Source organism: Aspergillus mulundensis (assembly GCF_003369625.1).
Source record: "Aspergillus mulundensis strain DSM 5745 chromosome Unknown scaffold_3, whole genome shotgun sequence".
Lineage (NCBI taxonomy): Eukaryota > Fungi > Ascomycota > Eurotiomycetes > Eurotiales > Aspergillaceae > Aspergillus > Aspergillus mulundensis.
This window is the reverse complement of record NW_020797891.1, coordinates 638689-654591: the sequence shown is the minus strand read 5'-3', so window position 1 is coordinate 654591 and position 15903 is coordinate 638689. Positions and strand designations below refer to the sequence as shown.

The 15903-nt window shown below is 51.5% G+C and overlaps 4 protein-coding genes across 4 annotated transcripts; all 4 read left to right on the top strand.

Moving 5' to 3' along the window:
- Nucleotides 1-2336: 2336 nt before the first annotated feature.
- Nucleotides 2337-3304, top strand: DSM5745_03982 (uncharacterized protein; the record flags this gene model as incomplete). Its single annotated transcript, XM_026745998.1, has 4 exons — nt 2337-2355; nt 2407-2437; nt 2661-2820; nt 3299-3304. 4 exons carry the CDS (start codon nt 2337-2339, stop codon nt 3302-3304), a joined length of 216 nt encoding a protein of 71 aa, XP_026604994.1.
- Nucleotides 3305-3979: 675 nt separating this feature from the next.
- DSM5745_03981 (uncharacterized protein) lies at nt 3980-4621 on the top strand (the record flags this gene model as incomplete). Its single annotated transcript, XM_026745997.1, has 4 exons — nt 3980-4027; nt 4077-4424; nt 4476-4525; nt 4585-4621. The coding sequence occupies 4 exons, from the start codon at nt 3980-3982 to the stop codon at nt 4619-4621; spliced, it is 483 nt and encodes a 160-aa protein (XP_026604993.1).
- Nucleotides 4622-8630: 4009 nt separating this feature from the next.
- DSM5745_03980 (uncharacterized protein) lies at nt 8631-8887 on the top strand (the record flags this gene model as incomplete). The annotated part of the gene is made up of 2 exons (XM_026745996.1): nt 8631-8696; nt 8747-8887. 2 exons carry the CDS (start codon nt 8631-8633, stop codon nt 8885-8887), a joined length of 207 nt encoding a protein of 68 aa, XP_026604992.1.
- A 1181-nt stretch (nt 8888-10068) lies between these two features.
- Nucleotides 10069-10546, top strand: DSM5745_03979 (uncharacterized protein; the record flags this gene model as incomplete). Its single annotated transcript, XM_026745995.1, has 2 exons — nt 10069-10169; nt 10228-10546. The coding sequence occupies 2 exons, from the start codon at nt 10069-10071 to the stop codon at nt 10544-10546; spliced, it is 420 nt and encodes a 139-aa protein (XP_026604991.1).
- Nucleotides 10547-15903: the final 5357 nt, after the last annotated feature.

The following is a 15903-nucleotide window of genomic DNA, read 5'->3' as shown; positions in this document are numbered from 1 at the left end:
AACAATATTGAGCTTACACGAGGGCTTTCTCTGTGGAGCTTCATGCTATCGGGAACATGCGCTGGATGTCAACAGTTGGATATGACCGCATGCCGTAGTCTGGCGCGAAATGCGCGGCGCGTTTACAGGTAAGCATACGATCGAAACAACCGGACTGGCGGCAGTGGAAGACAACGCCTGCCTACCTCGACAGTGCCGCCGGAACGAAGAGAGGGCTGCATGAGGCGCGCAACAGATGTGGTCGGCTACTGAGCAATATTCAACCCGAGTCGTTGTACCGGATCTGCGGTTGGGTGGCAATGGGCGGCAGCAGCAGCATGACATACGAGTGAGCCAATGTCTCACGGTGCTTAGGGTCCAGCTTCCGCTTACCCCAATGAAGCATTACGGTAGACAATCTACATACTCAAAGCTTGTTCTCCGATCGTGGTACCTTCGCTCGCATCAACACGGAAACGGCGACGCCAGTATGCTGGCAGACAGTATTGTCCAACATGATCCGTTGTCTCCGCGCCAGCCACATTGCCTTCAACTGGAAGGTATTAGCCCAATCGTGAATGAAGGAAAAGACCAAGCTAATAGGAGCGGAAATGCAGAGGAAAAGTGGTGGTATCTCCGCTCCCATCTGAGACACGACCAGGGTGACAGCCGAGTACACCTTCCTGCCAGTGAGATTAACAGGGGTCGAGAATGCCACTCCAACGGCGAGGAACATGCGTTTGACCATCGGACTGACGTGGCCTTGGAGTGGGCGGAGCCTGAGGACCTCGTCCACCACACTTTGTTTGCGCGCGTTTGCCGCTGAACTCTGGGTCTTGCCCTCCTTGCTTCCTGCGCTAGCATCCCGTGGCTCTACGACTTGACATCAAGGAATGGAGCGGTGTTTCTTGGTGGTCGATAGGGACATCCAACCGCCTAGTCTACGAGGAAGACGGACCCAGCGCCTGTACTTGGGTGTCAGCCAAGCATTGCCTCCAGCGGACATGCGGCGATAGGTATCGGAATGCTGGTGGCACAGCCGAAGGCCAAACGGCTTAGAGCATCCCAGTAGGCCCGTGTATCCGGATTTCATCGTTTGCTTTGAAACGCTATCTGATCTGGACTGTCATGCGTCATGGACCGAGAAAACAGGACAGTGCAGGCTCTCCGCACGGCAAAGGGCCTCGGTGGCACAAGTCCTTGCTTCCAGGCTTGGGTACTAACAGAGCGTCAAAGTTGGATACCCCGTCCAGCCCCCGACTTTTGGAACCTGATGTTTGTTGCGCGAAGATAAAGCTTGCGTCGCCCGGCCTGCGGTAGACGATAGCCAGCGCTCGCTCGACATTTCTCCCACGGTTTTCTTCCCACTCTCTATATATTATATATTATCTTGCCTATCTTTGCCTCCTCTCAAGCCCCTCCGCTCCACTGACCATTTTGAAAACTCGGGTGCTGCGGCTGGGCCACGCAACCAGGAACCTGTACCCAGTGACTTTGCTGCAGGCGCGGCCGCTATCGCGCCTGAAACAGGCAACCAAGGGTGAGTCCGGGCGTTGAAGAAACCTCCTTAAAATCATTCGAATGTCTTAACTAATACCATCAATGGCCGCAGGGTGTACGCTGCATCGATGGAGACCAATGGCACTAAAGGCAATAGTGGGCAAGACGTCGCTCGTAAAACACCGACACCACCTCCTATAAACAATGAACGGATCCCCGACTCGCAACAATCGATGAATCCGTGTTTCGAACCTGGACATGCCCAGCTTAAGGTCTTCGGCTCCGTATAAATAGGCATCAAGGAACGGTAGATCCTGTCGATTGCGCTGACGTCGTTCCTTTTATAAGATTTTGATCCCATGCATTTTAATTTCTTCATCACCGTGCCCAGCTGCCTGCCCGTGTGCGTCCACCACGGAGGCCGTCATTTGCCAGTGTTCTGGAGAATGTCCGCTTTAATTCCAGAGCCTCGATGGCGACAAACGCTCCACGGCCTTAGGGCGTACAGAAACAAGAGGCCAATGCCGGAGTGAGGCGCCCCGCGGCTGTGAAAATCCCAGGCTTGAGAATACAGCAGAAGCCCAATGCCCAGGTAAGCACGTTTTCTGTTGGACTAAACCTTTGCTCGCTCAAACACTGATAGCGTTGTACTATAGGTGAGGATTCTGCACATGACGGACTTTGTTTACAACCATCCCAATCCACTCTGGAACGGGCAACCGCGGACGGCTCGCTTCTTTCGGAATTCCATTACCATCCACCATAGATATATTTATTTGTGGTTGATGGCTTTCAAATATTCCCTGACGCGAGCATGCCACGAGCGCCATTAAACGGACCCGATCAAGGAAGGCCCTATGTCACAACTTCAAGAAGGTACGTGTTCTGTTGCACTGTTGAATAGAAACACAAACTAACGATCACTAGTGGAACTCAACCTCACTTACAATGAGCTATGGTATGTGAGCGTGAGATCTTCATGGCGCATCCAACTCTCAAACGGCTGTCTATCCTCCATGCGGATTCTTCAAGCGTACCCTCGCGTGGAATACAGATGGTAGTAGGTGGCGGAGATAGGTCCTAGAAGTTCTTGAAAGGAGGTAGGACATCCGTGCCTTGACAGAGCCGCATACCGGTATTAGAATAATGGCTAATAACTCTGTTCTCAATTGGTTCCGCAGGTTTGTCACCAACTCACGACCTCTCCGCTGCCGTCAGTCCAATGCCGCGAAAGCCGCGAGCAACCTCTGTCCCATTGCCGAAGAGCATGTCGACATCTTACAGATACTTCCCTCGTCGGATACAACGAGTCCAGTAAACACTCGGTCTGCCGCAAATATTGTTAGTTCACCATAGTCCAGCCCGGATACACTGCCACGTACCTCAGGGCGCTGGACAAAAAGCAAAACATCCTTAGACGCGCCCCAGACTCCTGCTTTGGACTGACATGCTCCAAAGCGTTTATTTGGCCGTGGTCACACACAGTAAGTTGACCGCCCCATGCTTTTGTCACAGCTTCCTGATGATCCCCAGATTGACAAGCTACTCACTCGGTGATCTCGGTGGATGTCATCGACTCTGTTGACTCGGTAGCTTCGGCATGTATAACGCAGCGAGTCATTGGCTCAGCAGCAATGCAATTTTGACAGCTCTTGCCTGCGACTCTACTACATGAGGAACCATAATGACAAGATTGGGTCACGCACATTCCTGACCTGGATGTGGGTTCTTGACAGAGAAAACGGGCTTTTCTTCATCGAGACAAAAGGTAGTACGTCGATTCCCACTGAGGAATTTCTGGTCTACGGCTAACAGCGAGTTATAGGTGCAGCAGATCAACTGTGCTCTGGATTTACAGCCTTTTCCCATGCTCTGACACACCATCCTCCGAGAGCCTTGTTGGTTACGGAGAGTTAGTCTCGCCCCTTGTCTACATGCCTTTTTTTTGACGATCTACTAACCATGCAAAACACTGAAGAAGATTCCGCTCCAGACAGTGAGTCTACTCAGCGAACGTGTCTTCCTCCCCTCAAAATCTTGACAAGGATTCGTCCAGGTCCCCCGAACGTCTTTCCTTCGACCGGGCTTTCGTGAGAGACATGGAAAACACACACGACGAGCTTGCAACACAAGGCCTGCCAGCTCCGGATTTGCTCTATGCACCTACAAGGCCCAGTAATGATCCTTGGACTATGTTGGGGCAACGTACCAATCTCTCTGCGCTGCACAGGTTGCGACAGCCGCGTCATGGCTGAGCGTTGTTGGGAGTTTCACACCATCCCAGGCACGGTTGGCGCTGCGTTGACCGGGGTGTTTATTTTTCGTCACAGTACAACCCCAGGCATCACCACGATGAGCGGACGGCGGGTCTGATCGGCTTCGCGCACGGACATGCTTGGGTGGTGCACCGTCAATGAGCTGCAGTGAGTTGGCTGAAACTCTGATTACCCCTCTCTATACCTTGTTGGCTGGCCTTACAAACCGCATCGGCACAGATAGAATGTCTTGTCTCGTCGTACACAGTCCTGAGCGAGTGGGACACGAGAACGTAAGTGCCCTTACTCGTTTGGCCAGCAGTGAGTAACAAATCGTGACAGGACATTGCGGTCACTCGGAGAGATCGGCTGCTATACCATGACGAAGCATGGACCAAGATCGTACCTCCTCCGTTCCGTACCCAAGCAACACTTCTGACCCAGGACATGCGCCAACCCAAGGCTGTCGTTCAGCTGGAGGCTGTGCAAGATGTGTATGTTCGCTCCCTTGCCAACCTAGAAACTGTAGCATCGCCAACACGGAAAGAGGGGTGGAGGTCTTGTCGGCCCTTGTCAAAGGCTTCCTGTCACGAAGACGCCCTTCTGCCATGGATCTCCGTCGACAAACCTTCCACAACGGGCGGACACCCCGGTCTCTCCCACGTAAAGTTAGGAGATGGAGCCGGCGATGTGAGTCTAATATCATGGCAGGAAAGACAGCATCTCTGACCGGTAGGAAAGTTCTGTCCTGCAGAGCAGATACCAATGGATGCCCACGGCCGCGCGGGGATGTAAGTCGATGAACATCTTGGTGGTCTCTCTTCTTGCCGTACTGGCTAACTGCCTTCAGTACCTTCCTAGGGACTCCTCACGCCGTGGAAGATTGATTTGTACGAAGCGCGAGTGACATACGATGGAACAAAACAAATCTGGACCTGGACAGACACGCATCAGAGAACGAGATTCGAAGGATAAGGACATACCGCCACAGTGGTAAGAGCTAACGAGTAATTACATGCGTTAAGATTTGCTCCGGCTCGACATTTGGTGCTGATGCTTGTTCTCTCCCTTTCCGACACATGACACCATTGATAGTCATACAAGCTACAGCTACGCCAAGCATTCAGTGGGTTCGACAAACCCCAGATTGACAAGTTAACTGGAATTACTGACGAGGAGTATGTGGCAGAGGGCAAAGACCCTGCCACCGAATTGCTGCTGGTCGCCTTCAAAATTCGCACACAGCACACAGCACACAGGAAGCTGGCCGGCAGCAAACACCCCCACTGAGCTTCCGAACCACCATCCAAACTTTGCAGGGCTACCGAACAACCGCCTGATCTTGTAGTTGAAGTTGCGACTTTGCCATCATCAGTTCCATGACTCGAACCTTTTGAATGCGCAATCATTCCGTGATCAGGCGGAGAAAATGTCTCAGATCAGGCATTATCTCCGGAGTGAGAAGGTCCTGGTGTTCTATCTCAACGGCAGTAATCCAGGAGAAGCATTTCAGAAGCTCCAAGGCATCTTCTACAGCAATAAACTTGACAACCCGCTTGATCAATGGCCTTGCTCGACCTTCTCACAATCGAATTCGATATGGTAGAGTGATGGTGTGCCCGTTACCACGCTGACTTCAGTCGGATTTCGAAATCTCCTGTTACCCTCACAAAAGGATCAGCCAATGATCCTGCGAAAAGCGATTCCTGCGACGCTGTGCGCTTCGCTCTAGCAAGTCACTACAGAGGCTGCTTATGATTCTCACACCCAGAACATCCTGCTTTGCAACTGTGACTACGCAGTTTGCTAAGCAGGGCTATATCCTTAGGTATGTTGTTGTTCCTCCGCTGCCCCCGGACTTCGTGCATGAGACAGCGAATGGCTAATGGACTTGACCACCGCATGTTTAAGTCATCTTTCTTCTCGCTCTCATTCTCGACAACGAGGCGATGCTTGTATGGGTTGGGTGCAAAATGCGCGCCTTGTCAATGCTACCAGGCTTCGCGCTGAGGATTCATATGAGATCTATTGCGCCCTGAGATGTCACCGTATGATCATCCGTGATAAGCCCCCACCACCGCACGTTTCGTGTCTTCTAGCTAATAGCGCACCAAGCGTTTCAAGTTTGACGGGTCGCTGCGATTGCATGGGCCACCCTCGACAATGAAATCGGCGATTTGACATGTGGCGGGAGTCCCGATGGAGTGCAACCGGCCAGGATATTCTTGCAGCACCAAAGAATACCCCATATTTGGCCCTGGTACGTTCACCACCCGCGTTGACTATAGACTTTGAAGGACTCCATCAAGATCCTGGCTTTATGACGGGACTGAAATTCCGACTACAGGACGTGAGACCATTTCAATGGCTTGTCGGATATGATGGTGGGAGCAGAAGCAAGGTGCCGAGGAGCCATCACCTACTCCTCTATCTGCGAGTTCAACCCTCACGAAGGTATTCTCGTTGCAAAACTTGCGACTCAATGGGTCACGGAGCTCGTCCCCAAGGATAGCTGATGCTTTGCCTTTGCCTAAAACCGACAAAGCCAACCGAGCAGCTTTTGCTCCCGGCCACGGAACTGCACAGGTACAACTCGACCTCGAGTGGACCATGTCGCCTTCCCCAGTACGAGTACGACGGTGAAGCTCATCTCATATTCGTGGCCGGACAAAATCTTCTGTCTAGACCTCCATCACTTCAAACTGCCTCAAGTCACGCCTCGCCTCTTCGCTGCCTGAGGATCAATCCTGACCTTTCATCAATTCGCCTTCGCCCATCTAAAACCAATCAATACTGTGACAAGAGATCGTAAACCAACCACCGCAACCTTACCCATTGTTTACTTGTTTAATTTCCCTGCGTCCGTGCCGTTGTTCGCGCAAGCGTATGCTCATCCACGATGCACAGGAGCTTTTCTGGTCCCGCGCATGTTAAGGAAGTCCTACGAAGTGTCCCAGCCTCCCCGAACCTTCCCCCCCCGCGTCTTAATGGTGAGGATGTATTGAAGGCTGCGATCAAGACAGCCACCCACGCTTCAAATTCTCGACAGGAATTACGCTTGTTTCGCACCCTGGGAGCCCACTAGACACGGAGGACACTCATTGTGGAAACATCGTGCTTGATGTCGCCCCATATCCATTACTGTTGCGAACTGATTGACCACCAGCATTACAAGAGAATCGGTGCTTATCTTCTCTGGATTCAAGGAGTTACGGCTGCCCTCGTGGAATACTATGCGAAGTTCAATGCTCCTATTCCTGTCCGCGCTACAAATCACACTTTTATGGAAACATTTCTCTGGTTGAGAGGGAAATGGCAGAGTATCTGGAATGGGGACGTCTTCGGCAAGATGAATTATACCTCTCCGAAGCCAGATTTATTAGCCTCCCCCGATCGCATACTGGAGCGAGCGAGTTATGGCCTTCCTCTGAACGTGTGGAGAACCCGACTTGCGATGCGGTTCGTTTGGGAGACACTTGAGAGAACTTTGCGAGACTTGAGGTCAAGAGGCTTTTCCATCTTTTCAGGATGCGTTTCCAAGATGTATTGGCGTCTTCGAAAACATTTGTGAGTATGCTGAGCCCAATATACTCGAAGTTTGCCGTTACCTTACTAACCGCGACTTCTCAGGATAAAAAGGACATTTGACCTACCTTGCATCGCCCGTCAGTTCGACAAGTTGAAGATCGAAGTAATGTCGAGGATTGGAGAGACCATGGTAATGATACCTTGCCCGCCGACCCAAGCTTCCAATGGTAAGTCTCCTTCCTCTCCTCAAGATTATCTTGTCAGTACAAACAAGAGGATGGAAGGACTGCAGATTACGCTGTTGCTCAATACCTACATTATTGGACCGATTCCATCACTAACACTGCGTCCGTAGCCATCGGCCCCGGCTTCCCGCTGTGCATTGCCGTTCTCTGCCCCTTGCCCTGGTGCCTTTCATCAACCTGCTCAAATCACGGTCATTTGTGAGCGTAAATACGTCACTACGAACATGGGAGCGCCTGTCCCAGGCCTTTTCGAGGACAATCCGAAAAGTCAAAGAGCACACCCATCAGCCGCGCCACGGTGGATACATGGGAACTTCAACTTTATGATACCGTGGAGGTCTGTCTCCACGGACGAGCCACGGGCCATGCCAAAGTGACCGACATGGCAGACGTCGAAGATGGTCGTTTCATGGTCATCTACGCGTGATGGTATAGCAGAGATGAAATATTGGCGGAGTACACCGGTGGTAATCCGCACTCTCTCCCGTTTCAAAGGGATATCGATGTTCAAGAACGGCCCTTTTTACGACCCCGACATGAATGACCACACAATAGACCTGCACGCAATCCATCCGGTTCGCCGACCTACTGCGGAAATTCAGCTGCGACAGAGATGACAGCACGGAAGGAAACCGAGAGGTTACCACGAACATCTTACCATTTATCATGAACAGGCAGATAGTCCGTGCCGACCAGGTCTACCGAGAAACAGGCTGTTGAAGATAGGTGTATAACTGCAAATGGCACTTCCAACAACCAGCCGAGTCTGAAAGTGCCCCCGTGCCTTTCAAGGCGACGCTTGCACAATGAATGCTCGCTCATCGAAGTTCATGTGTCCTCTGGCTTGGGAGGTCCACGCCGCTGAAATCATACATCTCTTCTATCCACAGCGTGTATCAACTCAGCAAATATGGCCAAAGGTGCCTGGTTGATAGACATATGTTTTTATATCTCCTTTAATGCCAACCGGGAGGGACTTATGCAAGTGAGGGGGCCCCAGCTGAAGTTTACGAATCATTCAGCCGTCGCTGAAGCTCCCTTCTATCTTCCTTCTCTCTCTTCTGTCCCACAGTCCCCCACACATTCTGCTTTGCTTGCCATTCTATAACTACACTACATCACCATGGCGCCCAAGCGGCCGAACTCGAAGGCGTGCGCCGATCCACTAGGATCAAGGCAAACGCTAGATGTAAGAGTCCCCTACCTGCCTTTTGTTCGAAAGGCTATGTCCTAACATAGCAACCTGCAGTGCCGGCCCAGTCTTCCGCAGAAGTCAACGAGCCTTCTGATGTTGGCTTCAGGAACATATGTGGACAACCGGACAGTGACGATGCGTTGTTGATTGAAGAGGCATACTATTCCGCCGCCGGAAACATCTAGCAGTTGCCTCCTTCGACGTTTACATTTGCGCCGGGAGGAAGCCCATTCGTTCAACGGGATAAGGGTGGCCGATTCTACAGAGCCCGCTGACTGTAAGAGTCATTGTCCGCCTTTTTTCTTCGCAAATTCGGGCAGTCTCAGAAGAGGTATGATGAAGATTGGCATGAAGACCAACTTGCCAGACGACGTCCTGCGCCCTCGTGTCCAGTTCGTCCTAGAAAATCGCCTGGACCTGGGAAACATCATGGCAAGCGAGGATTACTTCGCGTGGTTCCGACATGGCATCCGACCTCCGCGTGCAGAAGACGCGCTGGGCATTTACCAGTACCACTCCTGACCCCCGACGTCACGGAGGTCGCCCGCGGCACTCTCCCCCAGGATGAGCGGGAGAAGAACTACGAAGGCATCTTTAACGATCGCGGATCAGTCGACATTGATGGTCTCTTTCGGCCCCGAGCTGTTTAAAGGTATCCAGTCTCCCTGGCTGGGAGGTAATAAGCGCCCTCACTGATCCAGAGACTTTGGTTAGGTTGTCTACGCACTATAGAGGATATACCAAAGGGCGCCAATGCCTCAAAAGATATCCGCTATACTCGCGCAAGGCGGACTTGTTACCAAGCCCCTGACAATAAGGTTGGTCCAAGAAGAGCTCTGCAAGATTCTTAGATAAAGGATTGATGAGTTCCCACTATTTGTGACCAGAACCCATGATGGCGTGGCAGGCGACGCTGAAAAAGTGACCGAGGCATTATACAAGCAGGCAGTCCACCAGAAGCGCCCACCAGCTGATTATTCAAAAAGGAAAGGATCGATATCCGGCGCTCGTGTACAAGAATTTCGCGATACCGAACTAATCTACGACTGTGAGATCTTGGTGGGAACATGATCATGAATCTGAAAACCCGCGATAATGCTAGACGGGTGCATGGAACACGGCCACGAATACGACCATCAGGAGTATCTTAAAATCGTCATCGTTCCATGTGTTTTCATTTCCCTCATTTATATGTCCGAGTCCGACAGAGCGTTCCTTTCGTTACATGCGATGGGATTTCTTATGAGGCAAGTCTCGAAATCAACAGCGTCAGACAATTAAAGGCCTGTCTCCATTAACATTGTCATGAATCAGTGCATTCCGAGTACCGGTACGCGCTGAAGAAAATAAAAACAAAGTACGCACCATGTCAGAGCCACGAAACGAATCACAACCAGCGCCAGTCGACGATGAGCGAATGTCGGTTGATGCGAACAATAACGAGGACTGTGAAGCAGACAGGCAAGGGTAAGTCCGGGCGCCGAGCACACCTCATCGCAGATATTTCAATCAACATTATCAACAGTGGCAGTGTACGCTCTCCATTGATCGAGAATCATAGCACCGAAGCCAAGGGTGATGCAGTGGGCAAAACGGACGTAACCCACGAACCGAGGGCAGAACATACCAGAGATGTCACAGAGAAAGGACAGACAACCGGGTTGCCTTTGTCTGAGGAAGAGAAAGAGGAGGTTTTCACCCAGCCTTCTTCATTTACACTTCCAAAAGGTATACCTCAGCTGGCGAGGGGATCACAAAACCAGAGAAGGCTGACGGAGGACAAATTACTGCCGAGATGGCTCGAACTTCCTCACTGCGGCGCGTACTGCAACTCGAAGACCTGAACTGCCAGACTGGCGGATCAGCAGAACAATGTTGAAAGGCTAGAGGAGCAATGCACAGTCTGCTATCGCTTGTCAAGCAATACTACGCGACGTGGTTGGACAATTTTAAAAGGAAAGCCCGAAAGTCGAAGCGTACGAGTGTGCATTGTATTCCCCCTGAATCACGGACATATAATGTCCATGCAAGGTGCTGGCATCCAGAAGTACTACGAGGTATGTTGAACCCAATCATAAGGAGCACCCAAAGGTATGATTCTGAACGACCACTGACAGCATGCGGTTGCGCGAAAGAAAAAACCGAGACTGGCGCAAAGCTGCGCTTTGCCATCACGGTTCGTCATGTTCTCTTCAAGACGAACACATGAAGGATTGGCACATGGGAGAGTATGATTCAAACCTGGTCCCCCAGTACGGTGGCAAGAGGAACCTGAGCAGTCGCCGAACCGTGCTGCTCACTGAGTTCCCAGAGAGCTATGAAATCCGCCCAGGCGATGTTTACACTTTCCAACTGGCGATTGGATTCACCACCATTGATGATGATATTCTTACCTTTCCTGATTGCAGAGAGTTTGCAGAGGTCTCAGTTCCTTGCGACATTTTTGGGAAATGGCAGAATGAGAAGCATACGTGACCTGGCCTGGGTCGACTTACCAAGAACACCCCTCCCTACCTGGTACTCTTCTCAACGATTTGAAAAAACACCACTATCTTGCACATGTTCAGCTTGGTGATCGGCACGAATCTTCTTCCCCAACCGGAGAACGAAGGAAACGTCTATCGTCGAGCCGTCACGCCCGCGGTCCCGTTCGAACAAGGGGGTTATCCCCTTGTCTGGTTTGGAGGGTGCTTGAGGGTGCCAGCACAAGACAAAATCTAGGGTGTGTACTATTTTCCAACTTTCTATAGCATATTCTCTGCGCGGTGAGGTTGTTGGAGCCTGTTACTTGAATGTTGTCGTCGTCGTGGCTACCCGAGACATCCTTATCAACTCATTAGCATGCAGCTCTGATGGGCGGATCATTGTTAACCAGTTCGATGGGAGGACAGACCCTGGAGTATCAACGGCACCGCTATCCTTTCTTCTCCTCGCGATGAGAAATCTTGCGCATGAATTCCCGAACAGGACAATGCAGGCGACTGACTCGGGGCATAAGTGTCTTGAGGATACTTTTACCATCCACTCCAGGGTGGGAGCTCAATGAGTGGGTTCAGCTTTGGATACACCTACGACCGACGCCCTTCCGACATTCTTGACCAGAAGTACGCACCATCGTCTAGGATTGGGTGAGTTCCATGCGACTCGTCTCACCTGCCACTTCTGACCGACACCAACCCCATCCACATCAAAGACCATACGCCCATTGATATGCTTGCGGATATCTCAACTTCATGGTCAACCTTGGTCGGTCGAATACCGAACCCCTGGATCTACGCCCGCCCTAACAGCTGGAGGATTCAACATCCAACTCGACGAGTTGTACAATGGTTGCATCTACAAAGTCCTCCACCTATTGGATATCACTTGCGGTTCAGATCACAAGCTATGCATCCACGGCACAAGCGAACACAGGCTTGTCCATAGTTTGCAACAACAGTTGACATGTCTGGTAGGTCCCCAATCCATCACAACACACATCAGGGCTGACATCATCTATAGCACCTCGAAAGCACGGCCGTCGAGGTTCAGTCAAGGAAATTTCAAACAGAGAAATGATAAACTAGGTACACGTGGTGATCAAAGCCGAACACTTCTCTGCCTCTACCAGTATCTGCAGCGGTACCGAATACATTCTAGGCGACATGACAGTTCTGGCCGACTTGGCCCGCTGACTGGGATACTGACCTGGCACGACATGGATTGATATCCGATTTTTCTCGTTGAAAGATCTGGTGAGAAAAGCATTTGCGAAGGTTGAGACGATTGATGGAATGGAGAACCCTGCAGACTGCCTCGCTAACGGAAGGTGCTTTGGTCCAGAGCATCCAGTAAGGCAGAGCTGCAGCTGTTGAAGGACTGCGGTAGTTGGATGGAAGAGGGAGACGAGATGTCAACATTTCCATCTTCTCTCGATCCATCTTTAACCTCAAGCCTGCTACTCAACCCCATACCCACTCATCAAGATCAAGGGCAGCTGTCAAGGCATATCTGCGCCAATGACCAAAACGCCCACTATGAACAAGTCATCGCCAGGCAAAGACACTCCCAATGCGACATGCTTGCTGCGCCCGCGGTAATTCTCGTCGCCGCATAGAACTCCGCACAGTGCTGTGGACAATAAGCCATTCGCTCGACTTGCATTTCGTGCTTAGGGCGGTTTTCCGTCAGAATACACCCAGTATCCTATGCTTATCACCAACAAATACGACCAGATGCACGCAGCTGAAATTGCCTCGGAGGAAACATTCAATCAACCTTGACATCGTCCGTGTGGATAAAATGACTCGATGACCTGTCCTCATTCTGTCGGTTTCGCGGCCAGCTACAGCACTGACGGCCACCCGCATGGGCAGAGGTTTGTACCGTCCTCTGTCCGCATTGACGCTACATAGGACCTCGAAGACACCAATGTCACCCGTGGAGGTATTGGATTAGGTCCGGACAATGGTTTGGACGGACATTACACACTACCTCAAGCGTTTAAGGAAGTGTTCGAGTTCTTTGGAAAACCACCCTCATGGGGCGAAGTTTGTACCTTCTTCGTACTGAAGGTCCTAATGGATGCTAATAGATACTAGGACCGGACCGGACTCGCGGACGCATTCCATGGTTCGAAATAGCCCATGAAGGCATGTAACATGTACCCTGGAGGGATTAGCGTACGGCATCTTGCTGGGCAAGAACGGTGGGCTTAGTTGCCTTGGAGGCCGAGACCTTGCCGGCATCCCGGGGCACTTGAACCGCTTTGCGAGATCTTTGCAACATTGCACCATCCGAACCGTCCTCCGACCTGGTGCCCCCTCGCGTCACCTTCATATTGTCGTGCCATCTTACACTTTGGATTTGCTTTAACAGGGTCGATAAGGTGGCTGCTTCCCGCATCCTGGTAAAATCTATAGGAAGGGAAGAGGGCAAGGATAGTGCTGTGCCTGGTTGCAAGTTCGATAATAGGTCCCCACACCATCTCAATGCGGTTCGAGAGCTGCCCTATGGTGTTCCTTTCGAGGTCCTGTATCGTCTAAGATGAACAAGGCTTGACTCGGTGTCGACAAAACAGCTCATCAATCAAAAGACCCGCCGCGCAGTCCAGAAACGCATGAGCGAAGCGAAGGCCCGGATGCCCTATTTTGACCGAGGTTCGAAGTAATAAGCAGAACGAATTTCGACGATGCGAAGTCGCACAAGCTAGGGTTCTCTGTGGCCAAGTTGTTGACTGCATGCATCTTCACGACGGTGCAGACCTAGTCAGCATCACCATTTTGTCACTTGTTGGATCGGCACCTCATTGACAGGCGGGAAATAAATGGCTTGACACCTGCAAAGAGTAGCAGGAGTGTAGTCAATGGTCCTCTGCGCCAGCAGATACTTCGCTCCAAGCCGCACGGGCATCTCTGTATCATCGCGGGATCACACTTAGGGATCCAGGGTTATATTTTGCTACGCATCATGGTGAAGTTCTTTCTCTGGAATACTGAGCTTTTGGCTTCTCTCACCACATGCCCTTATTGCCTGTGAATCCGCGGTCGTCATGGCTCTCCTCTCGGCCATCTTTTGGCCACCTTTTAGACGCAGTGTGTTCTGGGTCAGAACAATAGTCTCCAGCACATTGTCATTCACGACCGGGAAGTGGCGGGGTAGGGCTCGAGCTTGCGGATCGTCCACTGCTACCTGGTTTCTCGATGCAAGAATGCTGGCATTTACGCCAACCTTGTGCGGTGTTCATACTCGCGAGCACGGATCGACACCACCAACTGCCAGCAATAAGAGGGTATCGTCGCTTACACTAAAGGAAGATCCGATGCATCAAGTACGTTAGTTGGCATGGGATTCCAATATCTAAACTTTGTGACGGTCTCTCCTTCGGGCCTGCCGTCGAGCCACCTTGTCCAGTCATAAGGAAGTCCATCAGAACGCTGTCCTTCCGTCATACCGGCTGTTGTTCGGCCAACGGCGTGGATCACAGATGAGGAGTCTATGTCTACGTGTGTCGCCTGGATGGGATTGATTGATTCAGAAATATACGCCCCTCGCTTTCCGCGTCGCCGTTTGTTGGACGTGATCACAGCTCATGCGACACTATTGTCGTCTCTATAGCCCGACTACTTTCCACCTACCCTACTCTACACACAAAGCAATTCCGAGAACTTCCTTTTCATGCCCTTGGCCCCCTAAGAGCAACGGTCGGGTCGATTATGCAAGGATGGACCGCTCCAAAGCAATTTGGGGTCCTGGACCCGTTGGACAGATTCATCAACCGGTAGAGCATGAGGAAAGGTTTCGCTGGGTTATTCCGTGTGCATGGACCATATCAACCAAGACAGCAGAACATTCTTTCTCAGAATCAAATGAAGTATCCATGGTCTACCAGTGGCATCTTCAAGGGCAATATCTCGGCAATGTCATGATGCGGCACAATCCGATGTTCCCATGTTCCCGATTATGTTTCTTCCATGGCCCATCACAAACTTTGCCACGAGTGGTGGCAGTGACGCACAGCGTACACCTCGCGCCCGCGCCGACCCTAGGGCTCTTCGCCTCTCTTGTGCCAGATTTGCTGCTACCCGTATCTCGCATGCTAGCCAATACCAACAAGATGCGCCAATTCGTGACCCTCAACCAGGAACCATGATGATCAGTCTACCAAATCAGAATCATTGCTTCGGTAGTATGTCGATATACAGCCTCCGAGTATACCATTTGCACAATGGGCGTCCTCTGCATCTATGAGCTGTGACAGGCGCACCACGGGAGACATCCAGCTGTATCATGGTGCTTTCCAAGTGGGATTAGTATCGCGGTATCCTGCGAACTGGTGATGTGTCTACACTGTACCCATTCTGACCTGTGGTCCGTACTATGGATCTGGCCCTCGACAGGTTGCATTGGATTGACGAAATGGATCTGGAACAGAACCTCCTTTCCCATGATATCCAGACCATGCCTGGCCATCTGGGAAACCCCGGTGAACAGAGCACGCTAACGCGCTAGGACCGTGTTCACCACAGTTACGGGGATCTACCCCGTACAGGGAATCACGCCGCCATCAGAATGCAGGCGTTGAAGCCAGACGCGAGTTGTCCGGAATGGAAAGACCGAATCAACAGACCTGGGATACTATTGATGCGTGACTAGGCGTCGACTGGCAGTCTAGGATAGTAATATACAGAGATATTTCGAGAACATGGGCGCCAGCAAATCG